A 27120-nucleotide genomic window follows, 5' to 3' on the forward strand; every position below is an offset into this window, starting at 1 on the left:
AAAAAAAAAAATCATTTTGAGCTTTTAATTCAAAACATAAATAAAGTAGAAAATTATAGAAAATATTACTCCATTTGTCTCAAAATAAGTGTCATATTTTAGAGAAAAAAATTGTCCCTTTATTTATTATTTATTCTATGTAAAATGATCAATTGCAACAAATAATATGAGATGAATGGAGTAAAATATTGTATTCACATCTAATAATAATGAGTTAAACTTGTGAGACAATTCCATTATTCTAATATCGAACACCAAACCTACACAATTCATGCCAAATCTTTCAGACGCACTATTTCCTCTTCAATACCGGCAACCAGTATTCCTATATTAGAATATTATGGCAGTTTAGTTGTAGATTTCTTCAATTAATTTTCCACCATTTACTTAGCGTCATGCACCCCAAAATATTTATTATTCAAATAGTAAAAAAAAATAGATACAAATTAAATCAATTGTTGTAATACTTACATTATAACTCATTTGTATATAATTAATGAATCTCATTCAATAGTGGTTGATTTGAGAAAAGTGATAAAAAATTGGCTGTGATATACAAAAGAAAATTCATGTCATTCACTTGAATCTATGCCATCATACTTTCCGTCACTTTGGGGAAAAACATTTCTATTCTATACTGAATTTCCTGGAAATTTTTGCACTCAAACCCTAGCACCCATACAGAACAATGCAACATTTATATAAAACAATTATTCATTTCTATAAGCATATACAAATTTTACACCATTATTCACGTATATTACACTTAGTTTTTTTTTTTTGGTTCCTGACAAGTCGGTGTGGAAGCCATCATTGATTGTGCTCTTAGGGTAAGAGAAGGATTAATTATAATATCCTCAATTGTGTCATAAGCAGGCAGATCGGTTGGAGAGGCTGAAGAAGTTCAAACCAGGTCAGGGCTCAATTCCTAACATAACCCACTAATTAACAAACATTTTTCAAAATTAAAAATCCTCCACTGCCTTGTATTTTCCATCCAATAATTTGTGCCGTTCAACGGAAATTATACTGCAATAGAGAAATCATCATTATAAACCAATCAACGAACCATGACAAGAGTAACAAAAAGTATAGGAAACAACTGAGGAATAAACAAAAGACAAACCTGTTAAATACATCAAGTAATGAAGAGCACTGTGAATACACTCGTATCTTTACTACATCAAGTAGAGTTCAAGAAGTTGCAGATATTGTATCATCTGAGTCAACCTTCAACTGAAAAGCCGTGACAAACAGACTGATAAGAACAAGAGTGCAAGCAAGATTATTATTTCTAAGAAAAAGACATTGAGCTTACTATCTTCAAATGATTCAGCAAGGAACCATGTAACATCTTTTTGAGCTTGTCACAGTGATCTACCATGTGACCCATTCTGATTGATTCTTCAAGTTGGTATAGTAGCTGCTCAATAGTTGTGTACGGGAACCAAAGAGCAAAAGGTCTCTTCCTTTTAACTATATCTGCCGGTCTCTGTAGAATGTGGACATAAGCAACACAAGTGAATGCACAACAAACAAGTATGATCATTGTATATTGTATTGTATCTGCATCATGAACATAGATGATGGATCACGTGCTGCATAAATTTTGCTCGAAGCAACCACACTGAATAAATCATGCACATTTATGTCCTTTTATCCAATGTTTTAAAAACCGAACCAGATATCAAACTGGTGAAAACTGAGTCATGGTTCAAATTGCTTTAAACTGCTTAAACCGGAACGGAACAGGGTTCCAAGCATAGACAGTGCCGGTTCACAGCACATCTGGTTGAACTGTCCGTTCAGTTATACAAACATTGGGAACTCTAATGATAAAAGTGATTGAATGTGAATATCATGCAGGCTGAGCAAATGATTCTATCTAATTCTGATGATGACAATAATAAATCCAATACATAATAGTAAAAATAATTTACCATTGAAGCAAATGATTCTATGTACTCGAGTAAAAGATAAGTAGCTTCTGCATATCGACCATAGTTGACATAAAGCTGAAACAAAGATGCAGGATTTGATTCTCGGCCGGTCATCCCCCACATCCTTTCCTTTTGACCCTCCTGTTAAAAGTGACAAGACATTAGCCATGTAAATAATATCATACAAAATCCCATATTATAGCAGCCAAGGTTGCACGGTGAAGGAAAAAACTGTATCCCTCATACTGTGTGGAACAGATACAGGATGTGTTAACCAAGATTGTTTAGTTCAGTCTAAATTAGTTTCAGTCCAAGCTTGTGATCAAGAGACGGGCAAAAGGATATAAGGAGGCCTGGATGTTAGCACGATTAATTTTTTTATAAATATAAAATTGAATATCAACATTTACCACATTCTATATATGAACATTCTGAAAAAGGACAAACTTTTAAAGTGAAAGCACTTATATTTGACATATATAACACTGTTTTGCAAGTGAAACTAGATTTTATGCTAATGATCAAATTGGCAAATGTAACATTTTTAATAAGAACTCTTGACTTGTTTAAAATGTGTCAAAAGATAATAGGACTTAATAGTAAATGAGCATGTTTAATTCATCACGATTTGAATAGGGTGAAACATACCCATTGTCATTCAGAGAATACTAACACGCCAAAGCTGGTACTTCCACATGGTACAGACTACACTCTTAATACTAGTGTCTAGGATTGTCAAAATTGAAATATAATCCTAAGATTGGCCAATAGTGAAAACATGTACATCTTACAATCCTATCTAATAAATCAAGAAAGATTTAACTGAACTTGGATTGAAAATGCATTAGCTGGTTGTTGAAAATGCATTAGCTGGTTGTTGCAACACTACACTCTTAATACTAGTGTCTAGGATTGTCAAAATTGAAATCTAATCTTAAGATTGGCCAATAGTGAAAACATGTACATCTTACAATCCTATCTAATAAATCAAGAAAGATTTAACTGAACTTGGATTGAAAATGCATTAGCTGGTTGTTGCAATACTACACTCTTAATACTAGTGTCTAGGATTGTCAAAATTGAAATCTAATCTTAAGATTGGCCAATAGTGAAAACATGTACATCTTACAAAATCCTATCTAATAAATCAAGAAAGATTTAACTGAACTTGGATTGAAAATGCATTAGCTGGTTGTTGTAACAGCAGACTCAAAGTCACAATCTCAGAACTTAAGATAAAGTTACAAGCGAACTCAAAATTTGAATGACATCCATTTTTGACAAATATAGAACTAAAACAGAAAGAGAAAAACACTAAGGTGAAAACATAAAGTTACAAGTAGGATCTGAACAAGGCATGAGATAGCAGCAACGGTGAAAACACTTTGCACAGATATTATTTCAATACGGCATGGGAAGAATAAAAGAATAGAAAAACACCACAACCAAGTATATTATGTGATGCTGACTTGAAGGTGAAAGGTGTTACAGAGTGTCATAAAAGTTCTACACCTACATGCCCTAATTCTCGGTATGAATAGTTATTGGTGCTTTGTATTCTATCAAATATAATTGGTATTCATATTTTTTTTTCCACTACTTTGCCTACATTCTTATATCAACTTAAAAACAAATATATTTATGTGATTGATTTTAGGTATAGTTCCAAGAACAGGAATCACATAACACGTCTTAGAGAAACATTACCAAAACCGGTTATTAATTTATTTATTTTTTTGAAAAAGCAGGTGATAGGTATCCTTTTGAATCAATAAACACCAATCAGTGTCTCATCCTAGAAAATTACCTTGAACAATTGAACAAGCCAAAGAGGCAATTCAATCTTAGGATCTGCTCGAAGAAGAGTTCCAGCAACAATAACCGGCAACCTTCCGTGAAAGTCCTTATACTTCTCCTGCAATTTTCATGCAGTTTCAAAGAAAAAAATGAACCAAGGACACAGAACAATGTGATCTTTTTTATTCAAAAAAATAAATAAAAGAACAATCAGAACCACCCCCACTAAAGAGAAATTAAGTATCCAGAGACTTGAGAAATATAATATTACACGGGAAACACCGATTAAAAAAAAATCATCTATGCAGCTGAATGATGTTCAAATGAACATTGTTTTACTGCCACAGAGCAAGGTATACTGTCTCCAATGCGATAAATTTTTAGAGGTTAAAGTTCTTCCCTGCTCTTGTCAACAAAAAATCCTCTCCGCGCCCTTTAAATGTAAGGGGAAAATACTAGAATCATAAGACTTGCTTATATCCAATTTTATATCCAATTTTGTCTAAGCAACTAATCTATATTTATTCACATGTAGTCTCAGACACCTCATCCCACACCTTTTTCCCATGAGTTTGATTCAGCCCATATCAATTTCCGGCATAAAAAAAACACCAAGCATACTTTGTATCAACACAACTACCAGAGATGACAAAACTTGAGAAAAATACAGAAGTGGGTTAAGGCAAAAATAAGGTCAGAAACATTTTCTATGAAAATTTCTCCAATCACAACCCCTCCCCAACCAACATTTCTAGACTGGATGATACAGTAAAATCAACTAAAGGCCAACATAGAAAGAGATAAAGATACTGACTGATGATACAGTAAAATCAACTAAAGGCCAACATAGAAAGAGATAAAGATACGAACAAGGTAAAGCTTGAGAGTTGCCCAACGACTATTTCTGTCAATTTGTGGAGCTGTAGGAACTGTAACAGGTGAACCATGGACAACCATCTCAAGCTTTGATGATGTCAACAAATGACCATGTTCCCTGAAATCATCAAAAACATTTATCAATCATACAATGCATAATAACCATCAACAGGAACAGTTAAGTGAAAATTTGAAAACAAGTAACAAAATATTAGATAAGTAAAATAATAACAAAAGGTAAACCACAAGAATAACTGATAAGCAACAATAAGTCGGGTATCTTATTTCAAGAATACACAAAAAAAAAACTGCTTGAAAGGTAATGATAGGTAAACTTACTCAATCCAAGTGGACTCTACTTTATCAAGACAGCATTTTATAGCCATTTCAGATAAAACTCTTTCCAATTCCCTAAATAGAAGGACAAAGTCACAGATATAAGCATGTCAATACATATCTATAAGCAAAGAAAAACACACGAATTGTGCACAGGTGTAAACCTCTTCAGTCCGGAACCCTTGAAAAATCTGAGAAGGATTGTAAAGGCCATATCATATAAATTGTTTTGGACAAGAAGATCAGCCAAATCTGATAGGGCACCGGGTTTTCCTTGAAAATGAAAAAAAGGTAATACAGTTCAAAATTCTCTTAAATGAAAGCACGTTATTATATAATAACTTTAATATCATCAATCACCCTGGAAGCAGTCCTAGGCCACAGAGACAATTCAACAACAAAAACACACATGCACAGAGACTTACCAGAAAATGTCCACTTGACATTTACTAGTGAGAGCATATACTCTGCAGAAGTTAGCACAAACTCGTTCTCAAGTTTTTCAATATCAATAGCAGATTGCCCCTTTTGAGTCTCAGCATCATTATCAGCTGTTGCAGCAAATTAATGAAAATGATATCATGACTTCTTCAATAAACATTAGTGCAGTTGTTATCATGATGAAAGAAGAAATTAATTAAGGCAGAAGAGATGATTACAAAGAGATAATATTATAAGGAAAGAGAACTAGAAAAAAAGAAAATAACATTAGTGCAATTGTTTCAATGATGAAAGAAGAAATTATTTAAGGCAGACGAGATGATTACGAAGAGATAATATTATAAGGAAAGAGAACAAGAAAAAAAAATAACGGTAAGACCAATGAAACATAGTTACCCAATCCCTCAACATATCCATCAAGGTTACCTAAACAACCTAATATTAGCATAGATGTGAAGTACATGCTATCCAGTATATAGATTTAGCATATAAGAATCCATTCTTCCCTAAATTTCATTTTGTTAAAAAATTTGGAGGGAAAATGTTCATATAACATCATAATTCATAATGAAATGGTAAGTGCATAACAAGCAGTATGACTTTTTTGTTGAATTACTTACAATATTCATCCGGTGTTCTTTTAACTTTCTTACTTGGATAACATTCACTAGTAAGAGAATTGTGGTCAGTCAACGAATCAATCCATGCATATGCAGGATGAACAAGATGTAATGCATTGACTGCAGCAGAGAGTGCATTCAGCCTCTCTTGCAACATCATGGAGCTTCCTTGGTTATCTTTTAAAGCTGCTTCAGTTTTCAAACGAGCAGAATACATGTACATGTAGTTTGCTGCCCGTCGCCAATTATGCTGATGTAGTTGAAATGCATAGAGCAACTTATACAAGTTTGGCTTTGCAGAAATGTCTGATCGTTCAGCCTGCATATTCCATAGTGAAAATGAAACCACATTCAAGAAAACAGAAAAATTAACATCAGTCAAAGTGTTCAGTCAGACCATACCTTCCATGCCAGCTCTTGTTCTACTTTTTCCACTAAACCAATAAGGGGAAGTTTGTTGCTGCAAAGAATCTGTGGGGAAAAAACCAATGAAGATTAGGGGAAAATACAATTTAGAATATGAATGAAAAAGTATAAATTTTTGTTAGAAAATTACTAACATGCACTATCCTTTTAATACACTCCCACACACAGCAGATAGTAACATATAACGTTCAACATTTTAAGTGAGGAATAACAGCATTCTAGTATTAGAAAAATAGGGAAATATACCAAAATATCATTTGCACAACAGGAAACTCATGCACAGACTTAAACGTATTTACAAATTACAATGCTGTAAATAATGTAAAAGGCACTAGTGGAGTATTATTACTATGTCATAAACTTGTGTGCTTCCATTAAAATACCACTTAGGATTATCTAACTTCAACTTAGTCATGACAAATAAATATTACATTAGTCAACCTTTGAGGACAGAGCCATCAACATTTTCCAAAAGGGATAATATTAAACTAATAAAAACATTAGTTAGAGCTCAGTTAAAGGACAGTCGGAAGACCTCATCAAAGATTCTCTGACCTTTATTGCACCTTGTTCATAAAGAACAATTATAAAACGCCTCAGACAGATGTATTTGCTCTCTTCATCTGGATTTGAAATTATTGCACAGTATGCATCATAATACCGTCCAAGATCTAATGCAAATATGAAAACATTAGCCCATAACCGTCCCTTGATGGTTGTCACTGATTCGTTAGCAGAGTTGTCCATGCACTTTTCATCTTTCATATGCAGAGCCTCGTCAACTTGCTCAAGTGCAGCAAGAGCAAACTGGTAAGCACCTTCACTAATGTTATAACGTTCAAATAACTGCATTGCCCATTGATAGTATTGAAGCTTCCACGCCGCAATCGATGTACAACCACCTGTATTAAAACCACATATTGATAAGTAACTAAAACTTAAGATTCAGATTGCTTAAGATCATTGGACTTGTGCTACAGGGATACCCACTAAAACCAAGATGCGGAATTCCTACGTCGACAGATAAACTCTGAAGAGCCCCAGATGCACCATTTCCAGATGCAGACCTGCCATTAAAACCAATAAATAGTTATTGTTCACACATTTAACGCAACTGCAATGAAAACCAAATTATATTATTGATATTGGTAAGAGAGAGAAAAATACAGCAAGTAAGCCCAAATTCTCCCATCCAAGGCAGGACCCCAAACTATAAGCTTCTTTTTCTTCTGTTTTTTTTTTTTTTGAGAGGCAGCATATTTTTACCATACATTAATTCATTGATTCAAATGCCTCTTAGTCTTTCGTATCTTAACATGGTATCAGAGCCTCGTTTAAGATCCGGTGGGCCACCTTCTATGGTTTCCGCTATCGGGCCACCCGCCATTTATTTCCACGCTCCAGTTGTCTAGTCCTGGGCGTGAGGGGGTGTGTTAAGAGTCCCACATCGGACAATATATGGCCTGAACATGTCCTTATAAGTGGGGGCAATCCTCACCCTACAAGCCGGTTTTGTAGGGTTGAGTTAGGCCCAACCACACTTCTTAACATGGTATCTAGAGCCTACTAAGAGGAAATTCTTCGCCGTGTTTTACCCGGTTGACCTACTGTCTTCCGGTGAGAAATTTTCTTCTGCAAACCGTGTCATCACTCCGGTTTGCCTCTTCTTTTTTTTTCCGGCGACTATATTGGTACTGTTCATCGTGCGGACTGTTCATCGGCGCGGTACTGTTCATCGGCAAAAAAAAAAAAAATTTGGCTTGGTTTTGTTCTCTGATCTCAGATCTGCTCTCGGTTTATTCTTCCGACTCGCAAAAATCTACCCTCTAGTTCAAACAGCCCCGTTCTGATTAACTTGAAGATATGGGAGACTCGTTTACTAAAGTTCCGCTGATCCCATGTGAAAAACTAACAGGATCAGCAAACTATAACATATGGGCTCGTGCCGTCGATATGTGGTTTCACGGTCAGGGATTTGAAAAGCACCTAACCACAAAATTGTCTGCCGTTGCAACCGACAAACTCGCTACATGGAAGAAAACTGATGCCTCTCTGTGTACTGTGTTGTGGTTTTCCATAGCACCTAACCTCCAAGCTCAGTAACAAGCCTACTCCACTTGTTATGAGGTATGGGAAAAGGCCAAGAAAGTCTTTTCCAACGACGTTCACTCTCTATACAGTGTCATCCACAAACTCAACACACTGACGTCGGAAAATATGGATGTGCAAGCTTATCTGAGTAAGCTTGATGCCTTGAAAGCAAGTTATGAAACCCTCATGCCTTACGCAAAAGATGCAACAGCTCATGCCGAACAGCAGAGTAAATATTTCATGGTCATGGCACTTAAAGGACTACCATCATAACTCGAATCCGTTCGTAACCAGATTTTATCAGGTACTATTGTTCCTAGCTATGATACAGTTAGTGAACAACTGTTGCGCTTGGCTACACCTCATGAGTTTGGTCCGGTTTCTCCTCCATCTATTGTTGCTCCAACACCAGGTGACACTGCTGCCCTTGCATCTCTTGGAAACAATCAAAATCGCCTTCGAGGAGGGTCATCCAACTCCAAACCTCGTCCGAAGTGTGACCATTGTAATCGGCTTGGGCATACTATCGACTGTTGCTGGAAGCTGCATGGCAGACCTCCACGTCAGGTAAATGCAGCTCAAATTGATTATCCCAATACTATGCAGACTTCACCTTCACTTCAAAATCCTACGCCAAGCTACGACGATTTTCTCAGGTGGTGCAAGACTAATCAGAACTCTGGTTCCACGGCTTCGGTTGCACACATTGGTAATTCATCTGTTTGCCTCTCTCAATCATCTCCTCTTGGTCCTTGGGTCCTCAATTTTGGTGCGTCTGATCATGTTACCGGTAATAAAGGTTTTTTCTCTTCCATCTCTACCTCTGGTTTCTTACCTAGTATAACCGCCGCAAATGGTTCTCAAACCCAATCCCAAGGGATTGGTACTGTTCAAATCCTACCATCTCTCTCTGTTACTTCTGTCCTATATGTACCTAGTTGTCCGTTTAATTTACTGTCAGTCAGTCGTTTAACTCGTGCCCTTAATTGTTCTATCACCTTTACTAATAGTGCTGTTACTTTGCAGGATCGGAGTTCGGGGAAGACGATTGGCGTCGGATGTGAGTCTCAAGGCCTCTACTACTTCTCTGCGTCATCCACCACATGCTCTGCCACAGATTCTCCACTCATTATACATGCGCAGTTAGGTCATCCAGGTCTTCCCAAGCTCCAAAAGATGGTGTCCAACTTATCTAAATTATCTAGTTTACATTGTGAGTCTTGTCAGTTAGGGAAACATACTCGTAGTCACTTTCCCAATCGAGTCAATAAACGGGCTGCGTCCCCTTTTGCTTTAGTTCACTCCGATGTTTGGGGTCCTTCGCGTACTGAGTCTACCTTTGGGTCTAGGTATTTTGTCACTTTTATTGATGATTTTTCACGTTGTACGTGGCTATTTTTAATGAAGAACAGATCAGAATTGTTTTCTATTTTTGAAAAATATATCAAGAAATAAGAACCCAATTTGGCTTGTCTATCCGTACCTTAAGAAGTGACAATGCACGCGAATATTTATCTCAACAATTTCAAATTTTTATGTCATCCAATGGTATTCTACACCAAACATCTTGTCCTCATACACCTCAACAAAATGGGGTAGCCGAACGTAAAAATCGGCATCTCGTAGAAACCACTCGGACCCTACTTCTCCATGGTAATGTTCCTCTCCGGTTTTGGGGGGATGCGGTGCTCACGGCATGTTACCTCATTAATCGCATGCCCTCATCTGTCCTTAATAATAAAATCTCTCACTCAATCCTGTTTCCAAACTCTCCTCTTCACCCAATTCCTCCTCGAGTTTTCGGGTCTACGTGTTTTGTACACAATCTCTCTCCTGGTCTTGATAAACTATCCGCTCGATCACTAAAGTGTATCTTTCTTGGTTATCATCGATCCCAAAAGGGATATCGTTGCTACTCACATACTCTACAACGATACCTCGTATCGGCCGATGTTACCTTCTTCGAGTCAATTCCATACTTCGAGTCCAGCCAAGTAACTCCGGAACCCCTTCAGGAAAGTACTCCTACACCTCTTCCGGAAGTCTCATTTCCCCTTATCCCCCACCATTCTAGCCTTACGGTTGACCTTCCCACTACTCGCCCATTTCAAACATATCAGCGTCGCCAACCCACTTCTATTGTACCTATTCCTGAGGCAGTACCTGTCCCTGAGGCCATTGCAGACTCTCCTCCGACGCCTTCGCCATCACCGGATCCGATCCCGCAACCTGAGTCCGATCTTCCGATTGCTCTTCGAAAAGGTATACGTCAAACACGAAATTCTTCTCCACATTATATTGATTTATGTTATCATCGTCTTTCTCCTTTGCAGTATACTTGCTTGTCTTCTTTGTCTCCTGTTTCTATTTCTAACACTCCAGGTGAAGCATTATCTCACCCTGAGTGGAGGCAAGCAATGATTGACGAAATGTGTGCTCTTCAAAGCAGTGGTACTTGGGAACTGGTTCATCTACCCCCTGGGAAATCGTTAGTAGGTTGTCGTTGGCTTTACACAGTGAAGGTTGGTCCAGATGGTAAGATTGATCGTTTTAAAGCTCGTTTGGTAGCCAAAGGATACACTCAGATTTTTGGGTTGGATTATAGTGATACTTTCTCGCCTGTAGCCTAGATGGCATCTGTTCGACTTCTTCTAGCCATTGCAGCCATTCGACATTGGCCTCTTCATCAACTTGACATCAAAAATGCCTTTTTACATGGTGATCTTGAAGAGGAAGTATATATGGAGCAACCACCTGGGTTTGTTGCTCAGGGGGAGTCCTCACAAATGGTTTGTAGGCTACACAGGTCTCTTTATGGTCTTAAACAGTCTCCGAGAGCTTGGTTTGGCAGATTCAGCACTGTAGTACAACAGTTTAGTATGGTCCGTAGTGAAGCTGATCACTCTGTGTTTTATCGTCACTCTGTCCAAGGGTGTATCTATCTTATTGTATATGTGGATGATATTGTGATAACTGGCAGTGATCATCAAGGAATACTCCAGTTGAAACAACATCTCTCGAATCAATTTCAAACAAAAGATCTTGGTAAACTCCGTTATTTCTTGGGAATTGAGGTGGCTCAATCTAAAGATGGATTGGTGATATCCCAGCGGAAATATGCTATGGATATTTTGCAAGAAACAGGGTTGTTGAACGCTAAACCAGCTGATACTCCTATGGATCCAAGTGTCAAATTGCTACCCAATCAGGGGGAGCCTCTATCTGATCCAGGAAGGTATAGGAGATTGGTTGGAAAGTTGAATTATCTCACAGTCACTCGTCCGGACATCTCTTTTGCAGTTAGTGTGGTAAGTCAGTTCTTAAATTCTCCTTGCCAAGAACACATGGATGCTGTTGTCCGGATTCTGAGATACATCAAGTGTGCTCCAGGAAAAGGTCTCGTGTATGAAGATAAAGGACATACTCAGATAGTTGGATACTCTGATGCTGATTGGGCAGGGTCACCCATTGATAGACGATCCACTTCTGGGTATTGTGTACTTGTTGGAGGAAACCTTATATCCTGGAAAAGTAAGAAACAAAATGTAGTTGCAAGATCAAGTGCCGAGGCAGAGTATAGAGCCATGGCAATGGCAACATGCGAACTCATTTGGTTAAAACAGTTACTCAAAGAACTTCAAATTGAAGAAGCAAGATCAATGACACTTATTTGTGATAATCAAGCTGCATTGCACATTGCTTCAAATCCAGTCTTCCATGAAAGAACCAAACATATTGAGATAGACTGTCACTTTGTCAGAGAGAAGATTGAATCAGGCGAAATTGTTACAAGTTTTGTCAACTCCAATGATCAATTAGCAGATGTGTTTACAAAATCCCTGCGAAGTCCCAGAACTAATTATATATGTGGCAAGCTTGGTGCATTTGACTTATATGCTCAAGCTTGAGGGGGAGTGTTGATATTTGTAAATATAGTGTTAAGAATATTTGTATATAGAATAGTCCCACATCAACTATATTATGTAATTAGTTGTAATCTCTCTATATATAATAAAGTCTCCGTAGTGCTTTACAAGACACACGGTTTATTCAAATGCCTCTTAGTCTTTCGTATCTTAACATTACTAATATTTAAAAATATCATAAGATTTTATATGTTAATCTTCACAACTTAAGAATGAACTCATTGTCTCGATTTGCTCCTTTTACTCTCTTAAAATAACATGCACACATGAAGGCTGTGGTGCATAAGATTTCATATTTGACAATTAATCAAATTACTGTTGTCAAAATAAAACAAAACAATCATCAAATTACTAACTGAATACACTAATATGATTCCTCAATTTTTTATTCCAAGTCTTCTTGCCCTTGTTCATCTGATTCTCCTTTTCATCTATTTTGATGTACTCTATTAATTTGCATATGTGCTATTTTTGCTCTAGGTCATATATTTTTGTTTACAGTAAATCTAACTCAGAAATTTTCAATACACTTGAGATCTAATACACCGTAATTATTTTTATAGCTATTAACACATAATATAAGATCAAGTGGCTTCAACTGTGAATGTGATCATATAATTCTGGAGATCATGCCAAATCCAAAAATGTGATCTGGTATTGTGGCGGACAATGTCTTTGGGAATAGATCACTTGAATGGATAATTCCACCACTCTGATTGAGGTACCCTTTTATTTTATATGAAGAAAAAGAAAGAAAGCCGGATTTGATTTCAAATTGGCTACATTTTCCTTCCTGATTTGATTTTCTGATTCATGTGGGTTCAATGTAAACTACTCTGCTTCTTAGTTCCAGTGTTTCAAACAAGCATACAAACCGGAGTAACTCGTGGAACTACGTCGATTTTCCATAAAAAACGGTTACCCAGTGGATCTCAATGACTCGGAGTTGTGCACTGGCTGGACGTAAATCGCTGCAACTTTCATTATATCGAGGTAGAAGATGGTTGGTTCCAAAGGAAATACCAAGGTACTGGTTGAAAACATTAGCAGAGGAATCTAAAACATGCTTTGAAGAAAAATATAGTAGACGAGAGGTATATTATTTTGTTTTAAATACATGCGAGAGACGATAAAAGGGAAATGTAGCACCTTAAAAAATGGAATAATAATTGATGGCTCATGAAGAAGTGGTTTTCACTTTGAGGAGTGGATGGCATTTGGCAGTGTGTGGCTTAAAATGGTGTGCAGAGATGGGGAACAGTCTGTTTATGCTAGTGGTTAGTATAGACATTCAGAAATAGTAAAAAAATGTCTTAAATTGAGTGAGCTTGTGTACTGAGAATTGTATAAATTTGACACTCCCACTATATTCAAAACTAACATTAGAATCTCCAATTTTGACTACCTTGAGTAAGATGGCTTTTGTTTAGATCTTTTCCTTATCAAAACTAAATTAAAGCTCAAATCTAGACTAAAATTAACCAATATCATGTAACTACTTGACCAAGTGATCAACTCGTAGGCTGAAAATGTAAGTCTACACAATGCAAGCAAATCAGAGGATAATAACTGTACCTAAAGAAACAGCGAATGGCATCCGAAATTTTTTTATCCTTCTGTGCTGCATGCAATTCATACTGCGCCTGTGCAAGTAGGCAGCATCCCAGAAGATGATGACGTATGCACCATCCACCATCATCATCTTGAATACTTTGGGATGTTTTCTCCTTTAGCAAATGTGTTTCCGCCATCATAAGCAATTGCTTTTGAAACATTAGTAAGTTGAAATATTAGATACTTTCAGTATAGATAACTAACTAGAGTAAAGAAACCATGCGAAGCAATCAAATCCCATTATGGGATAAGAAAAGTGAAGGCAAGTAAATAACCTCAGCAGCACAATACTGGTCATGCTTGAAAAGGATAAATGCAAGATCAATAGAACGACTCAAGAACGTAGAAGATCCACCATCTTGGCCCCAAATGATCCAACTGATGAAGTCCCTCATCCTATTCATAGAGCTTGGCATACTTGAAATGCATTCTGAAGAAAAGTGGCTATGATCTATAGATGAACCTCCAACATTCAGCAAGAAAATAAAAGCCAGTGTTAAGTCACATCTGGCAAACTTCTCATTCCATATTTGTTTCCCCATGTTGTTATCTGTATTTATGAGCAAAAAAAGTTAGCATAATATTGGTGGCAAGGCTTATGTGATCAATTTAGTAAACCACAAAGGTAAATGTTAATACACGGCTCTATTTACCCAGTTCTACCAAATCCCACTCACTTTTACAACTACTCCCTTTTAAGTTTAAAAGGATGTGATAAATGAAGGAATGTAACTGAAAATGAGCGGATGTCAAGGAAAAAGATTGAGTAGATTTCTATAAAAGACAGATTGTTATTTCTGCCAATGTGAAATAGGGAATCATAAATAAAGTTATGCAAGACAAAGAAGACCATAAAACAGTTGTGGTTTGATAGCCAGAATAAGAGATAGGATATGATAACCTATATACAATTTGTTTAACCTATGAAGCATGGGTACTACAAATTTAAAGATGTCTGTGCCCAGTACCCACTATACATTGGATACTCGTTGGTTTGCACCATACAAACAAATTATACGAGCATGCAAACTGGATACATGCAAGTACTCTTAGTTGCAAACAAGCCCATACACACAGTCCGATAATTAAAAATACTGTTTTGTTCAATAAATAAATGGAAAAAAAGGCATGTCCACCTTTCGTTGATAATGTTTCTATTTTCTCTACTACACAGTGAGCTCTTTCCTGATTGCCTACTATTTGAATATTATTTCCATATTTTAGAAAAGTCTTTGGCAATGTAGTTCATTTTCATAATTCAAAGACAACCGTGCAAAATTTCATTTATGTTTCATGATGAAAGCAATTTTTGGGAAACTATATTAAGAATCTGTTTTATCTTTTTCCTTTGAATTTTGTGTAAGGATTGAGGAGTGATCATGTGAGCATTTGCACCCTTATTATGATAATTATGGGACAACCATGGGAAATTGGCAAAAGTGATAACACTATAGAGAAAAACTAAAGTCTCGCCTTATAAGAAGGTTATGAGATTTAGTTAGCCCCAAAACCTAAGTATTGGCGTCTATCTTAGATCTTATTATGGGGCAGAACATTATTCATGGACCAACCCCAATAGTGTTGGGCATTTGAGGTGGCTGGGAAAATGCTCACCAGCCCAAATTGATTAGAGATTAGTCCAAAATAGAACTTTTCAAGTATAAGCAACTTACCTTAGAATTACAAGTAAGTTTGGTAGGGTTAATTTTGGCCCAAAATTACAAAATACAATGTAAAAAAATCATAAAACCTACCTATTTGCAATGATGAAAGTTTTGAATGGAAGTCCTCTGTAACAGCTGGTGCGGCAGGTGTGATGGCAAAAAAGATGATGACCAACCACTCAAAAATAATTTCTTGAAGCATCGGAACTAACTCAAGCTGTATTTTGGTTAAATCATCAGGTGACAAGTGGACCTGCGAGAAACAATTTATCTTAAAATATCAATATGAGATGTACAACATTTTAATCTACATTGAGACTGCAACTCTCTAGCAAAAATGATTTAATTATAGCAGTTTATGCTTTATTTGGTATTTTGGTTGTAACTAGAAATAAATAGGAAAAGACGAGACGTATTTGGTCATTATAGAATAATTGAGTTGTTCTTTGGATGGGGAGTAATCCAAGGCTCTCGAATCTCTTGGAAAACTAAGTATGCTGTTGTACTATCTGTTAGTGCGTCATTTGTAATATCAATTATAATTATTTAACTTACACTCTGTTGAGGATTATATCTTGAGTAGTATTATATATAGTTATCAGAAAATTGCCCCACATTACTAATTTACTATGTTTTGGAACCAGTTCTAACATTGAATTCCACTTATCTAAAATTAGTAAAGTGAGCAAATCAAGGGTTGTTATTTCTTCAAACTGATGATTTGGTAAGATATACTTAAAATATTCACTTCTGATTTCTTGATTAATAAATGGTACATAATACTCGGTATACCCTCTAAAGTGAATTGTAAACTCTAGAGGAGTCAAGTCCTTTAGAATTTGGATTGAGTCTAACTTAACCCTACAAAACAACTTATAAGGTGAGGGATGCTTCCCACTTATCATTTCATTTTCAGGTCATATCACTTATTAGACTCTTAACAGACTTTTATGCCCAGGACAAGATATCTTGGCGTGAACGTATCTTGGATAGACTAAGATATCATCTTAAATTTTGGGTTTTGTTTACAAAACTGGCCTGTAAGGTGGGACTAAATATCATTCCACTTATAAACTCATTTTCAAATGCATAACATCTAATGTGGGACTATTAACCGGATAAAAAAAATTATATCTGCGTTTTTAACATATCCATACTGAAACAAAAAATTTGGTCATTGGGGCATTGAGCCCGTAACAACAACCAACCAACCAAGCCATAAGCCCAATAAGTGGGGTCGGCTACATGGATCAAGTGACCCCAATGTATTCAGTTGATCTAGTGGGTCAGTTTGCCAACAGCTCAAGAAATGACAAACATCAGACTCAGATCAAGTACATCAAGCACAAAACTTTCAAAATTGATATTGAATGAAGGAAAAAATATAGACATTCTGGTGAGAATTTCAAATAATTTTATTTAATTTGAAAATAATTTTAATTAAGTAATGCTTGTATTAGAAACAATTGCACGAGATATACACTGATAGGACATAGAAGATTGGATAACTAGGTAGTTAAAAGTTAGTTAGCAAGTTATTAAGTTTTTTAGGTGTTTGTTAAGAGATGTCATTGATAATCAATTTGGTTTTACAAATGGGGGATCAATCATGGAAGTGATTTACTTACTATGACATGTGATAGAGCGATATCGAATGGATAGAAAAGACTGTACTTAGTTTTCATTGATTTGAAGAAGGCGTGTGATAGTGTCTAGAGGTTTTGTGAAAAAGTCCTAAGTAGAAAGGGGTAGGGTTGCCTAAATTCGAGCTATCAAGGATATGTATGAGGGGATATCGACTAGTATGTACGAGGACACAGAGTGGAGCTACAAATGATTTTCTCATAACAATAATATTGCACCAACGGTTACCTTAAGCTCTTATCTTTTTACTTTAGTTTTGAGCGCAAAAGCTAGTACCAAGATGCACGCTTTTTGCAAATAATATAGTCCTACTTAAAGAGTCAGAGAGAGTCGAGAGAGAGTCAAAGAGCGAATTTAATGGGAGGTAAGAGAAGGAGCCTTAGAAGCATATGGAATGCAATTTCCGCAAAAGACGTAGCATTTCTAACTTAGAGGTGAAAGTTGGAGATCATATCATACCACATTACCACAAGTTACAAGATTTAAATATCTTGGGGCTATAGTACAAAACAACATAGAAATAGAAGGAAATCTAAACTATTAAATTCAAGAAAAAAGTACTGCTTAAGCTGACAGAATTTTATCAGACAGTTGTAAGATCAGGGAAGTTGTATAGGACAGAGTGTTGGGCAGCAAGGAATAACACAGAAATAAATTTCACTTGTTCACCTAAAACCTTAAGGTGATAGGTGTGTGGGTTCTCTCACTTTTAAAGTGTTCATTCTTCCCTTTTTTAACCAATGAAGGACTTCTTCCACACACTTGATTCTCAACATAAATTAAGGGTAGCAGAGATGAGGAAGTTGAGTTAGATGTGTGGTAAGACTAGACGGGATAGGATTAGAAATAATAGCATTAGAGAGAGTTAGGATAGCTTCTATGTAGAAAGACCGTGAAAACTCGGTTTAGATGGTTTAGGCACGTAGAGAAAAGACTCGTAGATTCTATAGTAAGGAGAGTAGATCAGATGGAGGATAGTGAAATCACTATTTACAGACGAAGATCTAAAAAACAAGAGAAACTATTAAAAAAGATTTAGAGATTAACAAGTTGGATAGAAATATAATATATGATAGAGCATTATAGCATCGTTTGATTCATGTAACTAACCCTGCTGAGTGGGATACGGTTTTGTTGTTGTATCATGTTAAATTAGACAATATTTTCAACTAACGGATGCTCACAATAATTTAAAAAAGATTAAAAAATAAAGACAATTGCATAAAAGGAATACAGGAAATGTCTATAAACTAACCTGACCGCTGACGTCCACCAAATAGCTTAAAAACAGGAGAAAGTCCCAGGCAGTTTCAAACATCACTTTTGCAATTTGATATGAAGAATGTACCATGATCGAGGAATTTATGTTTGATGACATTTCAGTATCAAACTTAAGCATTTCTTTCTGCGGAACCAGAAATTTTAGTAAACCCTCAATTACATTTAAAATCTTGCCCCATGAAGAAGTTTTTTTGTACAGGCCTTGAAGAGACAAAAACATATCAACAGAGAGTTTTCTCAAACTTCTATGATCTGTTAGTTCCTTTTGCAGGAATATCGTATAATCCCCAGATGTAGATCTTTGGGGCACTGCACCTGATATACAATAACCAGTTTCAAGAACCTTCACTATACAGTGGACAATATCTTCAGAAGAGATCACCGGTGCAGTTAAAAGTGATTCATAAAATATAGAAGAAGCAGTTTTGCCCAACTGTTGGCTGAAACTCGTGACACACTTAAGCAATTCGATCAGAATTTCACACTCAATATCATCATCAAATAAATCCACAATGCCTGTGAGCTCACTAACTTCCTCCGAAGAGCCTACAGAATTTAAACAAAATTCATTTTAAGGAAAGCAAATGAAAATAAAGTCTGAGTATAAGGAGCAAGTTAATTGAAAATATCGAAGAGAAAGCCAGGTACATTGTTATAATGTAAAATTCATAAAAAAAGAGACGAGAAAGTGAAATATTCATAATTATTAATTACCTTCTACAATCCGCTCAATATCTTCCAGAGACCGAAAAAGTGAAACTGATTTTTTTCTTATTAAACCAACAGCAACAGTAGAGGAATCAACAAGCAAGCCATATGATGCATTGTTCTTGCCCCAATTATGGAAATATCGGGCAAAAAAACATTTCCAGCAATGCACTATAGACACTTTTTCAGATCCAACCTATCACATAAAAATCTTGTCAATATACAACTTCTCCAAAATTAAAGGGTAGGGAAATGCAAAGAGGGAGATGAGAGAGATTTAATAAGTATGGACAAAAACCTCGTGTTCAATAAGTGACAGTATCTCCTTTTTTAGTCCATCTACAGTTAATGTTTGTAACTCGGATTCACTCAAATGCCTGTTATACTCAGCCAGAGTTGCAAGCAAAGCAGCATTATGATGAACCCCTGGAAGCAGCAGCCTTCTCAAAAAAATAGAAGATACAAAAGGCAAAATATCATCCTGCAGAAAAGAAGTAACTAACAGTCATACACTTGTAATAATAACTCCCCCTTTTATTTACAAAATATCTTTAAGAATATAAGAACTCAGCATGATAACAGTATTGATACAAAAAGTTTTTTTAGTTTACCGCCGCTACCTCAAAGCATCAATCAATAGAGTTCATTTTCAATATTTTTTATAAATTAAATTTCAGAAGCGATAAAAGACAAGTTGCTTCTACAATCACTAGTACACATGGACACACACTTTCCCGAGTAAATGTTGCACATCCAATAGAACTAACCACTTGAATTGATACATACAGATTTCCTATCATGAAAGTTTAGGATAGAAATTCCAATTTCTTTCAATATACATTATTTACAAGCACCTAGAGTGTTTGAATGAAAACTATCATTTTGTTCTTTGTGGAGTAACCATCTTTATATAAAATCATAATTGACAATAGAAAAGCACGGTACACTTATATGAGCATATACACATGAACAAAGTGCAACCAAGGCATATAGACGCATTCAGTGAACTGGGAAACATAACTCTCCCACTAATAACAAAGGCCTAGACTGCCACAAAAACTTTTTAGATTAAAATAATAAATGGTGCAATACCTTTGAGGATGTAAATATTGAATGGGTTATCCGCAAAATTTCGTCTGCAAGATGTTCTGAATTTTGAAATAACTGATCAGCAACAAATTCTTCCTGTAAAGCATAAGAGAATGCTTCTACCCTGACAAAACAGATTAACAATTTAGCAAGAACAATGACTTTACCCACATTAAAAAATACAGTCGGGATTTAGAGTCTTGAACATGTGACACAGGAATAAAACTATATTAATCTTAACCACTAATTAACTTCTTTACAGGATTATTTTTTTCCTAAATCTGAAGTTGCCTGTCACGATTTTAAATGTGAATGTGTCATCCTAAAATCAATTTAAACTGCATTGAATGTAACACAATGCACATGACAATCTTTTCATTTCAGAAATTTAATTTAAATTAATAATATGGTGACAAATTATAAATTAATTGGATTCATGAAAAATGTCTCCTAGACAAATCATGCCGCGTTAGCACTCTAACACCGACACCTCTGAACTGAACAAAGGCGTTTGTGGTGCCCAACACGTGCCAATGTCCAACACCGACACATGTGATTACGTTTAACTTATTCATTTTTTCAAATTATCGGTGTCAATGTGTCAATGTTTGAGTCAGTGCTTCATAGAGTGTTAGCGAGAACCAGATCTTGCCTATGGATAAAGATAAATTAACCACTATCAATTGACAAAAGTTTAGCCTTTTTCAAATTGACTAGTAAATTGATAGACCAATGGAGATATTTATTCCTGGTTTATACTACAACCACTACTATGTACCAGCCTCCCAGCCTCTTGCAAGTGAGGGGATCACCCTCTTGAAAAGCAGAGTAAGGCTGTCCCTATAACAGGCCCATACTAAGCCTGACTATTCTTTTGTAACTTGCATGGCACAGGATGCTCTTTTTAGTACTAACCTACTATGAAAATATGCTCAAAATCAAAAGAGCAGCATAATTTAAAAGATAAGAAAATTTTACATACTCATCAATATTTGTAGTCAACAAGTGTGATACTAATTCATTATCCTTCAGTATCCATATCTTATCTGACATTAGTTTAACGTCAAGGCATCGTCCCTGAATAAAATGAAAGTGGGCTCATAAGTAACAAATGAAGCAAAAATTTAGAAAAAAAAAATCACATCCAATTCAAGCTTATTGAAAAAGCCAGCAGATTACCTCCTCCAAAGGAATATTTTGTACTGAAGGCTCCAGAGAAAAAACAATTCTGTCCTTAAAATTATATAGGATGCTATGTAAAGAGATAGTCTCCAAGTTTTCATCCTAGAGCAATAGAAACAAAACAAATCAACATGTAATATTGATTCCTAGAACAGTTAAACAACTGATGCTTCTCCATTTCTTGTTTTCTATTACTGGTAAAGACAAAATACTTTTCAGAATTAAACAAATCCTTGAGATGTCTCTCCATTTTAAAGCGGGTACACTAAAACTGTATGCAAAACATAACAACTCTTCCAATTAAACCAAAATAAATAATAAGAGATATAATATTCAACATAATTGCAGGAGAAGGAAAAACGGAAGAACTGAAGAAGAACCACATAGTGACAGAAAACAAGTGACGAAATGAAAATATGAAGCATCGAGTTAAAGATAGGAGCGAAATGACTTTCTAAAGTTTGGTCGATGTGTTTGATTGATGAAAAAAAGCTTGTGAACTAAAACAAACAATGTGCCACAAGCTCTAGACATCGGTTAAATGACTCAGATTGAGACATCAACGATCTAACTCATTAGCTAGTGTGATTAACATAGATTTATGCAAGGATAGAGGCGCATGATAATGAATATGGGAATTTAATAATATTAAGAAAGAGATTCTGTCACATATCAAAATTTTAAGCAGAAATAAGAGTAAAATTTTGGCTAATTTATTACTTCATAATTATTCTAGTCTATATCACCAAAGTTAATTTCATTTTCAACAATCAAAGGCAAAAACATAACATTTTAATTTGTATTAGACAAAATACAGTTCTTTGAAACTCAAAACCAAACAATAATTATCAAAGTGAAGGTATTCTTACTGGACCTATGTCTCAAATTGCAACTTATTTTAAGCCATGGTCCTGATTTTTCTTATTTTGCTCGTTTAAACCCAAAGTATAGATCACAAACAAACAGTAATTCTAGGATAAGACTGCAGTTATTTTCTAAATATGCAAAACAGTAATGATAGGATACAACTGCAGGGTTATTTTCTAAGTGCATTATAAGATATGGTAAACACGGCCAACATTGTAGATGCGCATCTGTATTTAAAAAATGAGTATGAAATAACAATGCCTTAAATTTTATACCGATGTATGTCTGTACAAGATTGCAAAAGGAACTATGTTTGAATTGGGGTCAGATTGACCCACCCACAACCTTAAAAAGTTAGCACCTGAAAAGAAAACATTGAAGTTTTAGAACATGCATGCGTTTGTGAATACAGATCAGCAAGGAGAGTGTAATATATAACTAAACAAAGAGAGATCACATGCAACTAACTTTCAAAAAGAGACAGTGTTCAACATTCCCAACCCCAAAAAATAAGAGAAATAAAAAAATGTCTAGCTTTTGCTTCCTATAATCCATTCCTAGTTTATTGCATTATTACAAGAAAGGAAGTTTATACTTTATACAGTGCCCTGTGATGCTTCCATTTAACCAATACCCCTTAAAAATAATGCTCAACATTTGATCACTTCCTGCCTAGTTGAAATACAAATATAGCTATGTTGTGACTTGTGACTAGCGGCACTAAAGCAGAGCAAGAATGGGCCATGGCACAATGTTAAACAATGGTTATCCGTGTTTTACATTAGCAGTTGTTAAATGGTTGGTGTTTGAAACTGTTGAAATACGAGAGAGAAAGAGAGACATTTGGGTAAACCGTGTGACCGAATAGCACTACGGAAGTTCTATTAAAAAGGGAATTACACAATTAATTGTATTAATTAAATAAATAAACTACGGTATATTTAAAGAATATGTTATGTAATATTCTATTCTAAATATATACAAATATCAACAGTAATGTCATAAGATATATCTAATTCTAACTTTTTAAGAATTGTTTTATCATTCGCCAGTTTAAGTTTACATTGCCCTACCTCTCAGAGTGTTGTTAATAACGGATCGCCAAAAACCCGATCTGAGAAATATCGGATATCGTAACGGGCAAATAGCGGAAACCACAAAGGCAGTTAAAATAAATAATTATATATAAAATAAAACATGAAAAACGTATAAAAGCTACTTAACTCACACCAACTAATATAATCCATTCCTAATGTTAATATCCATACAGCTCTCCACTTTATTATTACTTCACCTCTTCACATTTTCACTTGATTTCTTCACATTTGCACTTGATTACTGTGTTCCTCTTACCTCTTCACACCTACTTACTAATTATTACTGCCCATCTCCACTTTATTATTACTTCACCTCTTCACATTTTCACTTGATTTCTTCACATTTGCACTTGATTACTGTGTTCCTCTTACCTCTTCACACCTACTTACTAATTATTACTGCCCACCTATTACTGTCCACCTCTTCACCTCTTCGTAGCCTACTTTTTCCTTCCACCTCTTCACATTCAATTATTTTTTAATATAACTTATTAAAAAATTGATCAGAAAAATATAAATTCTGATATGAAATTCAAAACCGGTATACCGGTATACAAAAAACGGCCGATATGCGGATCATCGGGAAATTGAAACGGGATATCGGATTTCATATCGGATAGGCATATTCCGATATGAAAAACCGGTATATCGGCGATATAACCGATATTTAACAACAACTGCCTCTCATCCTATTCATTCACAGAAAAAAAACAAACACAAGAGACACTCTGTTTTTCGGTGTTTCTACGACTACATAGACCAGAAATAGCACGACAACTCTCTGTTTCAGGTGACAGCAGAGGCATTTTCCAGCACAGTGACTGTTTGTAGCACCAACCGTCACGTTCAGCTTCTCTACCATTTCCTGGTTTTGTTTCTAGGTTCTCCCCCCTGTTTTTGACAACATTTGATCACCTCCCACTAGTTGAAATATTAAAATAGGTATGTTGTGACTTGTGAATAGCGGCACTATAGCCGAGCGAGAATGAGCCATGGCGCGATATTAAACAATGGTTATTTGTGTTTTGCATTAGCAGCTGTTAAATGGACGGTGCTTGTAATGTTTCTAATTATTTTTTGAAAATATCATTTTAAAAAATATGTTCGGCAGTGGAAAAAATAACGACTGTAAGACCAACGAGGTTTGGGTCTAGTAGAAGGGACTAGTGTCTTGAATAGGATTACCTCCGGTGGAGGAAACCTATGGGGAACTTTAAAAAAATCATGATTTTTATAAAGGAGAAGTGGAAAACACAAGTTGTTCATTTTATGCATAAAAGAATAAATTCATCAAGATGAAGAGAAAATTAAGGAATGGATCTCCCGTAATAATAAAGAAAAATATATAAGCAAATAATACCAAGATTAACTAGACAATGTGTATTAAACTTATGTGTGTGTTTTTCATAATCTATTCTTACTCGGTGCACTTCAGAAATCTACAGGAACTCAAAAGAACTAGTAGCCTAATACCATATACAACATATCATTTCTCTAGATTTCATAAACCAACAGGCCAAATTATGGAATTCCAAAACCCTCCATGTAGAAGTCACTTGCAAGTTTCCCAATATCTCCCATTCATATAGACATGAATACTACAGAAATCAATGCTAAGTCCTCTTGAGTATGTGGAAGCCCAGATGATAACAGAGCAAGTATAACATAAATATAAAATAATAGTTAGAACTAATCCATGAGATGAACAATACCTGTCATTGTCATTCCACCCATGTTGTGACTAAAGACCCTGCTAAGAGATGCTAGATCCCAAATTCGTAATGTCCCGTCCAAATGAAGTGCAAACACAAACTTTCTCTCATACAACTCGGAAATTACCAAGTCTTGTACAGTACCCACCATTTTGCCCCTAGAAGACATTATTATTGAACATGTTATAATTCATAATTCGGGAAGGTTCAATCCGTAAAAGAGAAAGTAGATTAATAGACTGGAAAAGTAATCGAATATGATTTATTTTGATTATTAGGTGTTGGAATTAAGAAAGAGAATACCTTGATATTAAACCCCACAAGCGGCCAATTCCAGCTTCATCTCTCAGTTCATGCACAAAGCCTTCATGGAAAAACAAATTCACTATAAACCAGTAAAAATTGATAAAGAACTATCGACAAAACTCCAAACATGAATAAAATTTTCACATAGTAAAAGGTGAGATTATGCTGCTATACAGCTGAACCAGACTCTTTTTTCCAATTCACCACCAAAATAGTAAATAAAACCAGCCTATATTAGCCTAGCCTATGAGAGCAATCCCATTACAATCTCAAGTTCCAAGTAACATACAACTCAGTGAATTAAATGCATGATTAGCGTGAAAGAAGTGAAACAGGGCAGTAGTAAACATGTAACATTTGCAGTTGTGCATACAGTACTAACTAAAGAACAAAGAGCTGAGCTAACATACCAGGAGCACTTGCATCAAGTCCTCCAAGTTGGAAACAGAAAACTGAACCATCAGCAGTGCCAATAACAAGACACCGAGCAGTTGCTGTTACAGCGGTTATTGCAGCATTATTTGGAACGTAATCACGTACATTAAGCTCTATAAGCTCATCCACTGGCAAAATAGAACAGGACGCATACGCAGAAACATTTCGAATTCGTAAAAGATAAGCCACTCCAGATACAGTCAACACGTAAAGCAAGTAAGGGAATCTAGAACTTCCAGTAATCTGCATCAACAATGAACACAGTTTCACTAACAAACACGAACAAACAAACAATACTAAACAATGCACAATTAGACATAACTAGTGGTTAGGAATAAGCAAAAGTAACCTCGTTTTTGCAGATAAATGCAAAGGGGTATAACGCGTTGGGAAAAGTGAATCTGAGTCCTACACGAGGAAATTCTTTCGAAGCAGTGAGCTCGAGTAGCTCCAGAGTTTGAGGATGCGCCTTGTGAATTCTCCTGCTCAAACAATGAGTGAGGTTAGTGAAACGGTAAAATTTTCGAAAAAATTAGGGTAGAAATTGAGGAGGAGAGGGATTGAACCAGATGAGATATGTAGGAGGATCTCCGATGACAGAGCAGGAGGCGCAGTCGTCGGTGATGGCGGCACCGCCGTCGACGGTGGTGCTGAAGGAAGAAGGAACGGAGAGGTCAGTCCAACGAACGGCGTCACTTCCGATTATGGGGACTTCCTTCCCGGTCAATGTCCAGTGAGTTCCCATTCTCGTCGTCGGAGCTTTCTTCGATCGGAACCAAAACCCTAAATGCAATAAGGTTCAGGGCTTAAGAGTAGTGACTTGGCGCCCAAAGCAAAATAAGATTAACGTTGAAATAAATGTTTCTTTTCTTAATCTTAATCTTAATATATATAAATCCAAGGTTGTCATGATGGCAACCCTAGCCACATGTCAACCTCATAGCAATTCTAAGCATATATGGTGATGTGTCATCTTCATAGTAATTCTTGCCTAAACCCTAATTTTATGTTCACTTTTTTGTCCATCTAATTTATTAAATTTGTATTCATAGAAAATAACTTACTTAT

At 35.8% G+C, this 27120-nt stretch overlaps 1 protein-coding gene across 2 annotated transcripts; it reads right to left on the reverse strand.

Annotated features, from left to right (window-relative positions):
- Positions 1-681: 681 nt before the first annotated feature.
- On the reverse strand, positions 682-26918 carry LOC131636540 (nuclear pore complex protein NUP160-like). Of its 2 annotated transcripts, none has more exons than XM_058907152.1 (28): positions 26619-26918; positions 26402-26534; positions 26028-26295; positions 25615-25675; positions 25312-25469; positions 22778-22863; positions 21633-21737; positions 21436-21530; positions 20457-20577; positions 19663-19845; positions 19371-19560; positions 18631-19202; positions 15822-15984; positions 14343-14617; positions 14029-14216; positions 7427-7503; positions 6992-7338; positions 6413-6481; positions 6044-6329; positions 5375-5500; positions 5114-5222; positions 4953-5024; positions 4608-4731; positions 3748-3855; positions 1941-2081; positions 1319-1492; positions 1127-1236; positions 682-1029 (listed from the first exon to the last, which is right to left on the reverse strand). In XM_058907152.1, exons 1-27 carry the CDS (start codon positions 26795-26797, stop codon positions 1195-1197), a joined length of 4452 nt encoding a protein of 1483 aa, XP_058763135.1. In that variant the 5' UTR covers positions 26798-26918; the 3' UTR covers positions 682-1029; positions 1127-1194. The 2 variants fall into 2 exon arrangements, with proteins under 2 accessions (XP_058763135.1, XP_058763134.1); XM_058907151.1 differs by having other exon boundaries at positions 6011-6329.
- Positions 26919-27120: the final 202 nt, after the last annotated feature.

Source organism: Vicia villosa, unplaced genomic scaffold (assembly GCF_029867415.1).
Source record: "Vicia villosa cultivar HV-30 ecotype Madison, WI unplaced genomic scaffold, Vvil1.0 ctg.001771F_1_1, whole genome shotgun sequence".
Classification (NCBI taxonomy): Eukaryota; Viridiplantae; Streptophyta; class Magnoliopsida; order Fabales; family Fabaceae; genus Vicia; species Vicia villosa.

Excerpts from the sequence above, each read along its gene's own strand:
- LOC131636540 (XM_058907151.1), bottom strand. The coding sequence starts at position 26,797 with ATGGGAACTCACTGGACATTGACCGGGAAGGAAGTCCCCATAATCGGA. Across the intron at positions 25,676-26,027 it reads ACTTGATGCAAGTGCTCCTG|GCTTTGTGCATGAACTGAGA; the intron begins GTATGTTAGCTC and ends TTTTCCATGAAG. Across the intron at positions 20,578-21,435 it reads TTGACTACAAATATTGATGA|GGTAGAAGCATTCTCTTATG; the intron begins GTATGTAAAATT and ends CTGTTTTGTCAG.